Source organism: Falco punctatus (genome assembly GCF_963210335.1).
Source record: "Falco punctatus genome assembly, chromosome: 1".
Lineage (NCBI taxonomy): Eukaryota > Metazoa > Chordata > Aves > Falconiformes > Falconidae > Falco > Falco punctatus.
Window position 1 is genome coordinate 67,800,992 of NC_137580.1, and position 17,145 is coordinate 67,818,136.

Here is a 17,145-nt window from a genome sequence, read left to right on the forward strand (position 1 = left end):
AGGAGCTTCTCTTCAGACTACTGGGAATTTCTGATTCTTCTTTACTGAGACTCTTCAAGATGCTACACATAGTCATTTAGTTCAAGTGCAGTAGCTATGTAGCATGGGTAGAGAGTAGGCAAAAATTTAGCAGTAGTTAAAATACCTATCACTGTAAGGGAGTACAAATGGTATTTTTTCCCTATGATAAAGAAACGTTCCCAGCAAAAAGTGCTTCTACACAAAATACAAGCATTGCTACAGCTGCAAGAGCTTTGGGCTGGTCCCTCTAAGCCAACAGTTTGACCCCACGATGAATTTTCCTTCTACAAATACTTGCATAATTCTTTTCTGTATTCATTCATCATAACAATAATTAAATCTTTTGGGCTAAGCTTGCAGCAGACCAAACAGTTCAGTTTAGCTGCTGGCCCACACAGGCCTCTGGGGAACCTTAGATACTTACCATGACCTTACTTTTGAGTGTTTTAACTGGTAATATCTGTAGTTTGCTTTCTAGAAGTATATGTATTCATAGCCAGGCTTCAGCTCAGCCTCTGTTTTTGCACCTGCAACAGACTGTGTGTGTAAATATTACTAGATAAATATCCTGTAGTACAGTGCTAGAAAAATCTGGGAAAGCCAATAACTTGCAGGCATGCTTTGGGTTTTGGGGTGTATAGTACCATATTTAGAAATTTGCTAAATAACTATGAGAAAATTAGTAAGTGCTGTATGTGTGGGATCAAGAGGCACTGAGGAAGCATAATAATAAAAGCTGGCTTGTTAATGCACTGTGAAGTGTTGTTTGCTTTATTGGATACCAGTGAAGAAGTGTACAGAGATAACATTTGAAGGATATTGTAGGTTATCCCAACAGTCACAAGCTTTCCCAGGACATCAGCACATAAAAAAGGTAGTGGCCATGCAGATAACTAAGATGCTGGTGACCCACTTTACACTCAGTATGTCATCTACTCATGATGTGACAGGACATCACAGTAAGTGCTGGAGGGAAAGAGAGGTAAGGGGGTTTATTCCTGTAGGGCTTCCCAGGCACAGTAACTTGTTATTGGATCTGACAAGTACATTAGTGCACAGTCTTCTTAGAAAGCCAATAACATACCCCAAATAATGAGTTTCACAGTATGTACATCCAACTGATGTTCTCTTTCCTACTGAGTACGTCTGGAATTCTTGGCAGAGTCCATGATCCAGGCTGGGAGAGGACAGATAGCCAGGGAACGCATTAGACTGATAAGGCATCACTTTTTTATAGTGGTTTTATTTTTTTCTTCCTAGCTGGTTGAAGTGACTTATTCATGTGGCTATAGTACCTATTAGAAATAGTCTAGAAGGTAGGAATATGCACTCCTGGGTGAAGGGGTCAGTAGAACCCCTGTCAACCTGATTTAGACTAAGCTATTACACTTCAAATTTTTCTCACAAGCCAAAGTAGTGCTCAAAAAGGAAGCAAAAACCAGCAAAGATAAAATGGATCAACATAAAACCAGCAAATATATGTTCTCTTCTCAACAACAGAGATCCAAATCAAGCAGTGTGAGCTATCAGTTCTAAGGAGCCGTGTGCTTAGGGAGGGCAGTCTTGAGAGGTGCCTGTGAAGCTCCAGGGGGAATGTCTGACTGTAGTGCCAGCATTTAAGAGAAAGGTTCTCTGCAGCAGGTGTAAACTAGTGTCCCTTTTGCACGGGACAAGACCTGAAAGCTCACGGTTTCAGCCTAAAAGAGGAATTTAATGGTAGAAACAAGTTCTCTGCCCACTCTTACTCCATTGTCAGTGAAAGGTAACTTCACTCTTCATTTGTCAGAAGACATAGCAATTAAACAGAACATTTAGAATTAATCCAACTTTCTCTAGCCCTCTTCTGTGATCACTTAAATCTGCACTTGATACAGAAGCATTTACTGAGTTACAACAGCTTACATCTTACATTCACGTTAAATCCTTTCTAGAAGTTGCACCCATATAACTAGAATCAGCCTCTGGACTCTGAAAGAAATAAGTGAATTGTAAAGTATCAGTGAAGATAATTCCATGTTTCCCAAGGAATAATAATTAAAAAAAAGCAGGATAAGGCACAGGACTTCTTGACTAAAGTATTGGCAGAAATCGTTAGTACCTCAATGAACTGCATGAGCTGAAGTTTCTTATTAACCATCATTATTAATGTTAATTTAAATACAGATCAGTTATGAGATTTTAAGTGTTTGCTCTTTTCATCCTGAAACCATGTAAAAAAAAGGTTCAGTAAATAGGCTAACTATTCTGTTTTCTCAGTTATTTAAAGAAAAATACACAAACCAGATGCATTATTTCATATGTTTGGTTATGTTGTGCCGCTGTGATTTGCCAAACTAACAATTCCTTCATTGCACGTTGGTCCTGTCTTTTGTTAAACACCAGCTATTGCCTGGTTACTTCCCACCATTCTGTTTTTATTAATTCTCTCTTAGGTCTGCTTCTTTTGTTGTTTCTCTTCTGTGTTTCATTCTCAAAATATCTTTAAGGTATTGCATTTAACTGCTGACATAAAGTTACTCATCTTCCAAAGCCCACAGTATTCCCCAAGTCTGTATATTTTCCCTCATCTTCAGTGTTCCTTTGATTTAACTGTTCCATTTTGTTTTGACTTTTGATTATCCCAGGGTCCGATTGGTATGGATGGAAAGCTGGTAGGTGATTTGTTCAAAACCAGTGTAATTTAGGTCTTGCACATATTCCCTCTTCACTTTTGTAATTATTCTGGCTGAAATGTATGTTAATCACATATTAGCTTCCTTCAGCATAACTTATTTCAACCTCAGTAGCATAGATTTTTTATGAACTGCTGAAAAGCCACTTCAGTCTTTTGTGTCTACAGAAGTAAATGGAGGTCAGCCATGCTGCTCCTGTTTCCTTATCATTTTCTGTCTGGATTAGATGGGAAGATAGATGTTCTTACTTGGGTGCTCTGTCCAAAGAACACTCCACAAGGGTAGTTTGGTGTTGCCTTTCAAACAGCAGAATATTATTTCTGACCACTTATCTGTGACTCTTGCTGGCTTCCTTTTCCCACAGGTTTTTCATTTTTGTGTTTTAATTTCTCCATCTGGATTTTGTTGGCTGATGAGATCTGAGCAGCCCCATGTCGCATTTTAAATCCATTTGTATGCTATCCCAGATATTCTTCAGGGAGATGCTACTTGAATTAAGTTAGAAATAACTTTTTTTATACAAAATATTTTTAAATATATTTGTGTTTATGTATATATTTGTACATTTATGTATTTGGATGTATGAGCCTGGAAGTTTTATGTTCCAGCTCTTTAAAGGTTAAAATCAAGCAAAAGATGTGAAAATCCAGTTTCTTCACTTTCTCATGCTATTGTTTTCACTCCCCCTCTCTTTTTCTTTTCCAAGACAGCCCTTTTCTTCAATACCCTGAATACATCTTTTCCTTTCTGTCCTTTCGCTTGCTATAAGCCCCGTTTCCTTTGCAAGCTCAACCTGTTAACTTGCAGCGTCAGCTTCCATTTTCTTCTCTTAAGACTTTTTCCTGTGCTCCTTGAGGTCTCTTTCTACTGTTAAGTGACTTTTCTGCAATGATTGCAGCCTCCAATCAATAGGCTTTTTCTTTAATCTCCTCTTTTAGCAGATCGATCGCTTACCTGTTGGCTTCAGCTAGACCTGGCTACACCATATATATTTTCTTTTTCTTTTAATATCGTTTACATATCAGCAGCTAATATTAGGTTAAATTGCTAGGAAGGGATTAACTATCAACCACAGAAGACCTTCCATCATGGTAATTAGAATAGGTTGCCAAACTTAACCCCTTTTTTCCCTGCAAAAGAATGTATTAAGTTGGTAATGTATAGGAATATATAATGGAAAATTGTTCTGAAAATTTTGCTGAAACCTTGACAGATTCGGCAGCTATACCCCCTGTAGTAAGGCAGATTTAAAAATAAATAAATTTTTAAAAAGCAGAAATCAGTAGTAGATAGTCAAGTACGTGAACAATGAACCAGAAGTTCAAAGTAGCATCCACTAAAATACACCTGATCAGTTATTGGTGTTGGGACTGATCTGCACATGCATGCAAAGAGCAGCAGTCAGTTGAAGCTACAACCAGTGAATCAATTTTCAAGTACATAACATGTCTGAATGAAGAGGTGTTCATTAGAAAAAAAACTCGGAGTAATGCTGACTTTTCAGCCTTGAAGAGTTTTCACTCTGATTGTTATCTAAACTGTAGAGAAATACTTCCAGCCAAAATATTTTAATCCACGAGTAACATGCTTTGGGAATAATTTATGCAGCAATGAGCCAGAATGATGTCAGCAATCCTGGAGCCCTTTTGGGCACACAAGAATATTAATTGAGATTGAGCTTGCTCAAATGAGTTATAATATCAGACTGTATTTGTGTTAGAGGGTTTTTTAATGAACACCAAAGTAACTCACAGCTTTATTCCTGATCCTTTCACAACATAGAAAAATGAGAAAAGGCAAAATGAACAATCTCTTTTTCATCTCCCACGCTTTGAATAGTTGTGTGACAATGACCCTTTACAATAAAAAGGTCAGTATGGTGATGCCTCTCTCTACCTGTACCTTTGTAAGCAGAGCTGATGAGTTCCCTATTACAGTGCTTGCTGCATCCTCTGGTTAGTGTCACTTACTAGATCATTAGTGGGAGGGAAAATTATACTGTTAACTGTAGTAGCTAGTAGGGCAAGGAATATCTAAAAGCATATAAAACTATTGAAGGATTGGGAACAACAGACAAAAACAGAAAATAATTACCTTCACTAATACAAGGTTCCTTCTGTGTTCAAGAAGCCAAGAGGATAAAAAATCCTGCTATGAGTACTTTTGTATTCAGCATCTGCATTTACGGTTAAATGCAGGATAATTGCAATAGTGACAGCATATATAAACTAAGAGTAACACAACTACTATATTCCCCATTATCTCATAGTTCTGTTTCCAGGTTTCCTCCCTCTGTATGGCAGACGTGATAAAAAAGTAATTAAAAATGCACAGAAAGAGAAAAAGGTAAACCAGTAATGCTGTTAAGACTGAGAGTAGAAAGTACTTTCACGGGAGCATGATTCCATCCCTGACATTCAATTCAGGATATGTTTGTGTTATGTGTGTACGTCCCTTATATATGTATTTATAGCATGTACCATGTGGACACTTAGTAGCCTACATGTCTAAGTTTGATTGAGGGGAAAAGTGTCAGTTTTCAAAGAATTTTGTTTTATTTATATATTCTATTTATGTGCTTTCTACTGCTTTGAATCAACATTTTGTTGAAACGCTTGGTAATTTACTTTCATTGAAGTGCTTTTTTAACATATATGTCTTGAAGACATTTGGTCAAAATGTACTGCAACTTTGGCTATACTTGTGAGACAAACAAATTGTGAGTTTTTATATAAAAGTTTGCATGCATAGGTCTCAGTTAATTTATACAATTTAATTGTACAGGCTGCCCAATACTGCATCAGTAAGCAATTTCTGATAATTTTAGCATAAGGTATAGCATGTAATAGCTCAAAAACTGCTGTGATGAGCAGATTGTGGTAAAGTCTGAGTGCTGAGGAGTCCAGTTGTATTCATTAACCTAGTGTGATGTGTAACTTCATAGAACTGACCAATTCAAAAACTTTACTTCATATTAGAACTGGCAAACTTCAGCCAGTTTTTTGTTTGTTTGTTTGTTCTTGTTTGTGTGTGTGTGTGTGTGTGTCTGAAAACCTCTATAGTGCAGAGTTGTTGTAAGGAACTAATACAAAACTGCAGCACCTACAACAAGAAATGCTTTAGGCTGCCTTCAGTGTAAGGATTAGATAGCCACAGTAATTCTTTATCTCACCATGATTCCTCTGTAACCTTATGTCTAATATTTCATATATTTGTTTAAAAAATCTTTGAAAATTTGCGTGTGAATTAAAATATCTTTTTCTGGGTTTTAATTTAGCACAAAAAAATATCTTTTTAATTGGTAAAAAAAGCATTTTTCTTCAGCTGCTTTTCTTGAAGATAGCAGTTCCCTTTTGAAATGCTTCCACCCTTCAAAGTCACAAAGAATCACAGAACATCTACAGTTGGAAGGGATCTCTAGAGGTCCTCTGGTCTAACCTCTCTGCTCAAGCAGAGCTATCTAGAGCAGGCTGCCCAGGAACACGTCCAGACGGCTTTTGAATATCTCCAAGGATGGAGACTCCACACTCTCCCTGGGCAACGCAGATCAGTGCTTGATTACCCTCACAGTAAACAGTTTCCTGCTGTTCAGACACAGAAGTTTCAGCTCTTTGTAGTAGTACCTTGTAGCTAAAGTGAAGAGGGTTTTGTAAGACTCATAAGAAGTCTCAATACTCAGTTTCAACAAAAGGTTATGTAGTTTCAGTTCAGAAGCTAAGGTAGCCCTAGGAGTTTCAGAAATTCTCTCTTTATAGGGAGAAATATAGAAATATTTGGCTCTTTCTTACAGTGTGAGTTGATTGTCTGGGTGGTTGTAGTTCATAGTCACAGCTACTATACCATTTTGTAATATAATTCTGCTTCATGCAAATAATTTGTAATGAGTGGACTGGAACATCTGAAGGCTTGCACTGACTTTCCTGGGCTAGGGACCGTAGCGATGGGAAGTCTGCTCTGTAAGGGCTTGCAGCAGCTAGAGATACATCAAACTCCTCACTGTGCAGAGAGACCCTCTCCGTTTGCCAGGAGTGGTCCAAGGATGATGCTGATAAATAAGGGGGAGGAAATGTATCAGCTAACTCTTGGGTAGCTGATAAAGGTTCATCTACTGCTGACTTGATGGTTTAAATATTGGTTTACACTTGGTTAAAACTCTGGTGCTGGCAGCAATGGCAAAAAGACTAGTTTGCCCAGCAATGCCTTTCCCCAGCTTTTAGACTTTAATCGTTCAACAGGCAATAATGAGCACTTCCTTGAAACTTAGGGGTGAGCCAAAATAGAGGAAAAGCACCCAATGCCTACTTCTAAATCAGCTCAGTATCTGTAGATTTTTTCTAATTTAAGAGTGATTGATTTGGGTCTTTCTGTAACTTCTAAATTATTCTACCTGAAGTATGAAGTTTCTCAAATGCAGGTTCAATGATGTGTTATTGTAATTTATTTCTGCAATAAGTGAATCGCAAGAAAGTTCATCAATTTGAATTAAAACATTCAAATTCAATATACACTTGAGAGTCCAGAATCTGACTTCAATTTGTTGTTAGAGAGTACTGTAACTTCTTGCTACTATTTAAGGAGTTAATTCTTGTCATAACTTTCCATAACATTATCTTTTTCTTGTTTTTCAGGGTCAGCCTGGTCCTCAAGTAAGTGCCATCTTATTGTCTTACATAGTTTAAAGTTAAAGACAAGGCCCACCAAACTCAGGTTATTTACGAAGTATTTTGATGGGGTTTTTAATCCTAGTGTAATAGGCTAGAAACTGGTAAGCGTTGCATAATTCAGTGAGGCAAGTATTTTCCAAGAGAGAAACATCAGCCCCCCCATATGGTTGCCTGAGTTCCCTCAGCTGTTTGACCAGATGGTGGGGTTGACAACATAATACTGAATAAAGCAAATCTCCTAACTATGGCTTGAAACTTTGCCATTTAACTTTAAAGCAAGATAAAATAACTTAGCAAATGTGTAGCAAATGTCATACTTCAACTGCTTATTAATCACATGCTAATAATGTTGCTATAATCCAGGCAGCTCTCAGTTATTTTAAATATTTCAATGCTAGCTATATTAATTATATACACTGCTTTGAATTAGTTCTGGTTTATGTAATAGTAGAACTACATAAGGTAGTAAGATAATAAGAACTACTTAAGTATAGTAGAATTACTAATAGTAGAACTACTGTTTAAGAATAGTCGCTTTGGTGAGCTGTAATTGAAGATGTGGAAATCCAGGGACCTAACTTAAGTTCCAAGGTAGAAATAGACCAGCAGAAAGGAAAGATTAGGTATAGCAAAAGTTAAATGTAGATTGTTTGAGTTAGAGCAGTATAGAAATGTGGAAAAGCAAGGAAATGGGGGGGGAGCCAATACCAAAACCAAACTTAGGAAAATCAGCTTCAAAACTCTACCTTTTTGCATACTCAAGATGCATTACGGGAAGTAAATTCTGGTCTGTGGGACCATTTTAGCATGAGTTGCCTGAAGCAGGATTTCTGTGAAGGGTGTTTTATATTGCAGAATCATAATTGAAAGTCAAAGCTTCACAACCTTATTGACAGATAATTTTTTAAAGTTAAGATTTTCTTTACAGGAAGCAAGCATTTTCCTCAGACCTTTTTTTTTTTTTTTTACTGTCTCTGATCAGCCTTTTCTGTTGAAAAACAATTAGTTATAAACCCTCATCCTACTCAGTTTGATTACCTAGTATCCTTGCACTGCCAGGCTCTATTTAATAGTGTTACGCAAGTAGCCTGTATGATATTGGAAATGACCACCCCCCCATAGCACTTATATTTCACAGTAGGCTTTGGATGTGTGTCTTACACAAAGAGGTGTCTTCAGTCTCTGTGCTGCTGGGGGTCGATGAAGAGAGAGCTTGTAATTGTGTGTGGCACTCCTGCTCTGAACAAGCTCTGCTGAGGGCCTGAGGCTGTTACTTGAGCCTGTGAGCTGCCGTCTAGTTGATGTTGACTTGTGCTGCCACCCATGTCTCTTCCCTCTGGGCTTGGACCCCCACCTCCCACATTTCAGTTGCTTGGAGAGTGTCTCTTGATTAATTCTTGTAAACAGCTTCTCAGTCTTTAGAGCTCATATCTTTACGTGGAATGCCCTGAGGTAGCTGTAGGCAAAGAACCACGGTGGATATGGCAGCAATTGGTGCTATTGCAGGGGCAGAAAGGCAGAGAAATCCTGCCATGATTGTAAGAGAAGTGGGTGCAAACCATAGGAAAAACCCTCTAATAATCCCCCCCCGCCTTCCCCAAATTGTATTAACCTCTGTGCCCTGAACAATTATGCCGACGGCATGTACAAGCTACTAGGACCCACAGGACTTTGGATGAGTATTCTTATATTCTAACTTCAGTAGTTCCTCTCAGTGGAAATGCTCATCTCTGTGCCAGTGCCATTGTTCTGGGCAAGACTTTCCTAATTTGTTCTGGGCAAGACTTTCCTAATACTGCCTTTTCCCCCTTTTCAGCTCATGATGCTCTCATTGAGGCAGGGGTATATGTATGTACCCAGACAATCTGACTGGTTGATTGAGTCCAAGAATAATTCTTGCAAGGGCACTGGTGAGGAAGTCATAACAGCAACACAGTCAGAGTAGGATTCAGCTTCAGATCATAACGGCTTGAGACAGAGCAGGAATTGGCCTTAGGTTAAGATGCCTAAACCTAGAAGCTTGTGTGTAGGTGTTGACATGTGAAGTGTCTAAGGACTTCTTGCAGTTAGTGAAGTTTGAGTCAATACTCAGTGTAGCTACAGACCTCTTCAGCTCATTGTAAACCATCAGGGCTCAATTACATTGCCTGCACACAGGCTTTTTTTTTTTTGCATGAGATGATCCAGGGTCTCCAGCCTAGCCTCTGGCTGTTGTATGTACAACGCCTGGAGCTTGTGTTGGACCACTGTTGCATCTGTCAGTCATGGGCAGCTGTCTTGGGTACCTAGGGAACCTCTCACATGATACTAGTTGCACACATTCATGCTTCTTAGCTCCCGATTCTGCTTACAAGCGGCTACTAAATCAAATAACCATTCTGCTGAATTGCTTTCTAGCCTATGTTAACACCTATGTGTCTTAGGGAACTACATGTACGCTGTACATTTAGATGCCTTTCCTCTTAAACTGGAACCCAGATCCAGATAACTTCATGAGACAGCATTTTAAAAATGTTGAAAGCTGTGGTTGAAAATCTTGAGATTTTTAAAGATCATTTTAAAAGTATCAATAGAAAACAGAATCTGTTCACATACAGCTAAAATAAGTTAAACTCCCTCAGTTTCTCATTAAAAAACTGCAGAAATTTCAGCCACCCGTGATTGTCAGTAATTTCCCTGGTCTTAACTGTGACCATGAGAAATCCAAAATGAAAAATATTGGTGGGTTTGGTTAGTAAGTAAAGACTTCCTGTCTTCAAAGACCAGCATTGCTATGCTGACAAACGAAGCATTTAGGACGTTTTTGTTGTCATAGCCAGTAAGTCCACACTAAGATCAAAGACAAATTCTAATCCTTTGTACATTCAGTGTTAATTATTAGCACCTACTCTTCTTTGTTACTGTTTTCAAAAAGTGCACACTAAATTCACCCAACGCGTACATAATCACTGTGTGCAAATATAAATTCATAACATATCAGTAACACCTCCTATCTTTTTATCTTGGAATTTTTACTGCTTCTTTTCATCAAAAATACACTGCAAAAGATAATTTTGCTTCATATTTTCCTGTTTTAAGTAAAAAGATTTATTACATCTCACAAACGTGGGTTTTTTTTTCCAGAAAAGCTCATGGTTCTATTGTATCTCTGAAAGGTAAAGACTATAATCAATAGCTAAGGAATTTCTAGCATAACCTTTAAAAAAATAAAGTGCCTTCAAATGAGTTTGGTTTTCTGTTAGAAAGAAAGCTGTTTCAAATACTGTGTAAACAGAGTTTCTTTGTAGAAGAGCAAGTAATATTTTTTTAAATATTTTTGTTGAAACTTAAATTCTGGCTTTTGACTCACTCCAAAGAATACCTACTTTTTCTTGTTCAGAATGTAAATATATGTTTAGGTTAGCTTGTACCAGAAAGGGTTATTTCCCCAATAAATCTGTACTGTGCATACATGTCCTGTTTAAAATAATGAAAGTATTCATGTTTGTCAAAGAACAGACTTTAGCTTCTAATCTAAAGTTAATTCCATAAGGAACGTACTATCTGGGTAAAGAGAGAAGGCTTGTTATTTTTAACTTTCTTTGTTGTTTAGAAGTAAAGTTCCTATAAATATTAGAAAACAGTGCATTTAGTATTACAGTGAAGGAAGGCAAAATGAGCCTTCACAAAATCCTGCTGAACTAAAACTATTAACAACTGCAAATGTGGGTCAGGGGTGGTGTTTCAGTGTGACTTTGTCTCAGTCAGCCAAGTATTTTATTCTTCATGGCAATATCCTCTCCCTGGCCTATCTCTAGTGCAACATACTTTCTCTCTCATGTCAGCATACATGACCGCTCTTTGTGTGGGACTTTGAGATACAGCAGCCCCACAGATGCTTCTCCCTTCCCTTTGGCAGCCATTCAAATCTGCATTAGAAATGGACAAAAATACTGATGATTGATATATGTTTTCATGAGATTCTTGTTTTCCTGTATGTGAGATGTCTGTGGAAGAGATGTTATTTCAGTCCGAAATTTTCCAGTGTTGTGTGCATGATGAAGGGTAACCATAGCAATTCTGGTGACAAATATATGCGTGTGTCTTTTTCACTGTCAAGCTTCAGAGTATGTGACTGGAATATTTTTAATTTCTGATGGCAGAGATTCTGATTCATGGTTGGACAGGCTATTACTGGCTTGTGCTGTCAATAGAGCTGGTGGGAACCATTTTAACTTTTAGTTTTTCAAGGATTGAGAAAAATAGCCAGCAGGACCTAGGCCACAGTTTTGTGGCGTTTGGGATGACAGCAGTGTATGTAGGAGGTTTGTTTGTCACTTCCTAGAGAACACTGTGATGGTAGGGGGAATCCTAGACCTTAGGGAAGAGTTGAGTATCTGACAGCAGGAAGGATGGGAAGGGACTTGTGTAAACAAAATGTATTTAATGTCCTGTTGAGTTTCCCTTTCAGTTTTGGTAGTTTGTATAGTCACCTTCATTCCAAGACCTGTTAAATATTCCTCTTGGTTAGCAGATGCCATTCAGTACTGGGGGTTGACGAAGTCAAGTGATCATGGATGTGTTTTGATGGCTTTTTAAGCTATGGGCAAGGTACATAATATGTCCTATTGACTAATGTTGCAAAGTGATCTCTACCTGTCAGACCCTTAAAGCTGGACATGCTTCTTTTGTTCTGATTACCGTAAACTGAGGTGTAAGCTCCATGTTTCTTGTTCTCAGCAGTTTGCCTTTAGGAACACCTTGAGTTTCTCTACTTGTGTGGAGAATGGGGGAAGGAGGCAAGAAGTACGCTTACGAAGGACAGAATCTGCATAAGGCTGGAGAAATAGTTCATCAGCTTGAGATACACAGTGCAGTAAAGTTGCTGCTCCTGAGAGGAGCCCAGTGGTTGTACTCAGGCCATCAGCTGTTCATACCCTAGAGAATGATCTTGTGTGGTGTTGCTGCTTCTAGCAGCTGACAGCCTAAGCTCTTTTGTAAACTTTGATCCTGCTGAAGGATTGTATGACTCAGTTTGAATATGCAAATGCTACTCTGCTTTTGAGCTAGGAGTTGCAGGTCGGATTTTGCTGTCAAACTTTAATTGGTAAGTTAACACCAAACAGGTACAGTCACTGAAATGTTTGTTTCCTAGGCAAATATGGGGTGGTTATCTTTGTTTTATATATTTGTGTTTGCATCCACACTTTTTTCAGGATGCCATCAGGCCATTATTTCAGGAAAGGTTATGAAATTCTTTCAATAAATTTTAGGCCTTTTAGTTTCTTTTTAATTCCTTATGTAAAACTGTGATTACCTATACAGAAATCAGAATATGACTAAGAAGGTGGGTAAATTCATGGAGGGATGCACTCTATTACTGTGATCTTTCATTTAAAGGGAGCCAAATATAATTTTGCATCCAAAGTTTTGGTTTCAGTTTTTTGTTTCTTCTGAAGTGTCTTCGCTAACATGTAAACAGGGGAAAGAGATACTGCATTGCCCATGTTCTGCCCTAGGTATTAGCGATGTCAGTGAGTGTTGAATACAGAACCTTGATGTCATGTCAAGGCAGGTGCTATAAATTAGGGAGGAAATCTGTTTTCAAAGGGGAATTAACATTTTGTTAGCTTTGGTAAAGAAGGACAAGTACCGAAAGAGAATAAATAACAGGTTTTTGTCTTTTGAAAAAAATCTTCCTAAATGAGTTTAAAACATTTTGGTTTTAGTTTTGAAGTTTTCATATGCATGCTCTACATCTCCTCCCAACTACTGTCATCAAGTCCAAACTAATTAGTTATGCCTGTGTAAATGAAAATAAGTTTAGATTTAGTCTAGGAGTCTGGGCTCGTAAACAGCAGTAGAAATAGATTGTGTCTTTTAAAAAGTAATTAGTCTCATCTAATAGCCAGGTAGGCATAGGAAGACAGCCAAACATGGTATGTAAAAGGTATTTTTTTTCAGATAACCTTATAAAAAAGGATATACAAAAAAATGTATAATGAGGCCAAATACTTGATCCCATTGCTGCTAATAATAATTTACTACCAATTTTGAGATCATAAATAAATCTTAACTGTGCTCAACACGTAAACAAACAAGCTTGTACTAAGTTTCATATGTATTTAGCAGGCAGAGCTTCACCATTTGCTTACCATTTTCCTTCCTTTCTAAAGCTGTAGTAGAATTCCTGAACACTATTGAAATTGTGCAGTCTTAGCCCATATTGACTTGTGAACGCAAATGCTATCATCATGGCTTTTCATTTTATGTTAATTGCCAGACTGAACCACATCAGAGAATTTAGGAGGAGAAATCATGCTCAAAACTTGTTAACTGTCTGATGTGTACATAAATGTTTATGACACAAAAGATGCAAGAAATACATCTTTCCAGAAGGAGTTAATGTATTTAATTGTCTTAAAGTATGTTGCTTTCTCAGCTTTGTATGTAATAAAGTAGAAGTTAATTTTGTTAAAAGGAACTAACAACAACAATAAGCACTTCTAAAATATGAAACACTTCAGTTACCCCGATAGACTTTCATACATGTGTAAAGCAGGATAGCTGTGAATATTAAATGCTTTTTCAGCTAAGCAGATGGCATTAGTGAAAATAAGAGGTTTCTTTGCTTTGTGAAGAAGAGACCACAGAATTGAAAATTTAGGCACAAATTGTGCTGGAGTATCAGTTGTACCAAGACTAAGGAAGCACCACACATAAAAGGCTGAGGAGAGTAAGTTCAAGGCATCGACAAGAAAAATTCTTGTAGCATTGGATATTGTGCTCTGCTTCCAACATGTTTTTTTACTGGTCTTTTCCCACCCTTTTGTCAGGATTTTTGAAGGAGCCTCTGGTGGCAGATTAATGACTTCCTTACAGTACCCTGATAAGTGAACTTAGTCGGAGGTAATTGGACTTGTTAGAGCTCTGTTCATCTAATGTTAGACGCCTGAAGCGGAGGCCAGACTCCTACACCAACTGTGCTACTGTGTTATTTTACCTGCTCTGATAGGCATGCTTTTGAGTTACAATTTCAGTAACTACCTCTGGAAATCTTGTGCTGAAATAACAAGGTGTTCAAATGTTCTGCAGCATTTCCTGGAAATGGTAATTTATTTCTGGTTTTCTTACCTGATTCAGAAAAATGTCAGATTTTAAATCTGTTAATCTAACAATTACCAATTCAATCTAGGTTTTGATTTTCTAGAAGCACAAAAATATGAATAGTCATTGTACAGAATTCTATGGAAAGGGCTCTTCAGGCAAGGTGATGTCAGCTCTGGATGCCCTCATAAAATAAGTTCTGTTGTTATGAAGGTGGCTTCTTTTACTAAACCTGAAGGTCTCCTTCCAGAGCTGCTGCATGCAAGAGATGAAGAAAAGGTGGAAGATGGGGTCTTGGAACAGTTCAAATTGTTTGGCCCAAAACTTTTGGAAGTTGATTCCCTCATTTCATAGTTCACATAGTGACCACTGACGGTACTGTTACTCTGAAAAAACAAGTCTTAGAATAAAAAAAAATATAAAATTAATATATAAAACTCTAAAAGAAAACATGAAGGACAACATTCTGTTTGTAGGGTGTTATTAACTTTTCTTCATGGTGACATCATTAATTTCTGAAAATAATTGGGTTTGTTTAAATAAAATAAACATGAAGATCTCAATCATTTGTTACATATGCTAGCATAAGCATCATGGGGAATCACACATTGGCATTCCACCTATTCATCTAGAAGTCGCAGCTGTCACCAGAGCATACTAGATCTAACAGCAAGTGAAGAACTGTGAAGCAAAAATTACTTGTAAGCCTTATTTTAGTATAGTATTGCTTAGCTTAACAGAGTACATGAGTACAAAAAAGCAATTGCAAGCCTAGTACAGTGGTTCCATTATGAGATGTACAAAGAGTTGTCAAAATATAATTAAGAACTCTGAAATATCTCTTGTATTCCTAAATCGTTTCTTTATCAAATGACCTTTGTATTATCTTCACCCTATTCTACAGATGGCACAAATACACTAGTGTCTTCTGTGTTTTATTAGGAATTATGTCAAAGTATTGCACTGAGTTCAGGAATATTATATAGTATTTTATCATCCTGCTGCACATGTTTTTAATTTAATATTAAACTCTTACTGGCTTATTGTTTTTACTGATCCTCATGCTGTATTTCAGATTTGAATTCCAGGTCAATTTGTCGCAGATTCCAGTAGTTTCACTAGCTTTAAAGAAAAATTAAATTAAATGAAGAGTTATAAAAATGTGTATTTCATCAAGCTTATGGTGACTTAAAGATAACACTGTGATATATAAGACCTTAGTCTTTTAGAAGTTTCTCAAAATATCAGTTTCCTTGAACACCCGTTATCAGCCCACAGCCCTGGTGACTTTCTGTGCTGGAAGCTTAGAAGTCCTGCAAACTAGAGAAGACCTGGGAGATTTGAATCTCAGACTGTTGGATGGAAGCCTCAACATTTGTATTTTCCATTTTAAAGTGACACTTTTGTCAATTGAAATTTTACTTTAAGCAGCCTCATATGTAGCAGAAATGCTTCAGGTTCTTTATTGAATTGGTGCTGTCATGAAGAGCTGTGATGATGTGCTATTCTTTCCTGTAAGTATGAGTCAAGTTTGGAGAGGAGAAAGAATAAAAAATAGAAAACGCAGCAATTCCTTTCATTGGAGTGTTTTGTGTACTGCCAGTAATGCTATTAACAAGCATGGCACAGAAATGTCCATTCTATTTGCGAGCTTTAATCCCCAATGTTAGGCTTGAAAAATGCTTTGTCTGTCCATGCAATAGCATAGGAGTTCCTAATAATCTTTTTTGCTGATGTCCATCAGTAACATTCAACAGTTGTGAGCTGCTGAGAAACATGTGAGAGGATCACATATTTTCAGAAATACAATCCAGTTATATTGCACAGTATGTCTGTTAGTGATCATTTGCCAAAAAGAATGAATATCCATTTAAGTATACAAATACATATGTGTGTAATTTCCCCTGAAGATGTTCTGAATTTTGTAGACCAAACTATTAGTCTTGAGGAGAAAACTGTTTTGTTTTTAATAAACTTTATGTTGTCTTAAATTGCTTCCTGTATGAAGATGTTGCCAGCCTTGAAGGTTACAAAAATATCTTCAGTCATCTCACTTTTATATATGACTATGTATAAAAGTATGCGTATGTTTGTAGTTGATATAAAAATTCCTTTACATTTATCCAGTGTTCCAACTCAAACTTTACAAATCTGAACTGTTCTCAAAGTAGCTCTATGAAGTATGTCATTGTAGTTACCTGCTGTTGTAGATGAGGAAATTGATGAAGATAAATGAAAGGTTTAGTTCTCATAGCATTTGTTTCAGACATATTATTTTATATACTATTTTTATGCGCTTTAATTTCTATATACTCATTGACTTTGAATAAATTGATCTTTGATTAAGGCCTGAAACATCCCCATCAAGACTAGAACTGTCACTTACAGTGTCAAGTCTTTGCCTTTTTTACCAGTGACTTGTAGCTGGGATAGTTTGTAAACATTTGCAGTAACCTGCCTCAGATGGATTTGTGCAGTGCAGCTTTTATCATTACATTTGTCAGGCAGTTCTTGTAAAAAGGCTTGTTTGGGTACTGGTGGAGCATGACATGCACAGAAACTGTTTAAGGAACTACAGGACGTGCAAGAGGGAGATAGGAAAGAAAGTAGGATAAGATCTTCAGACAACTGTATGTTGGTATTTCACTAAAAATATGTTTTTCCCAAGCATTATCATATCCTCAAGTTTAAAAAGTTACCTA

The 17,145-nt window shown here is 37.2% G+C and overlaps 1 protein-coding gene across 1 annotated transcript in view; it reads left to right on the forward strand.

Annotated features, from left to right (window-relative positions):
- The window catches only part of COL25A1 (collagen type XXV alpha 1 chain), a 365,971-nt gene that overhangs the window by 234,089 nt on the left and 114,737 nt on the right, over nt 1–17,145 (forward strand). Inside the window, exon 7 of the mRNA XM_080374081.1 lies at nt 7,322–7,339. Coding sequence (XP_080230207.1) covers nt 7,322–7,339 — 18 coding nt within the window. The remainder of the gene's footprint in view (nt 1–7,321; nt 7,340–17,145) is intronic.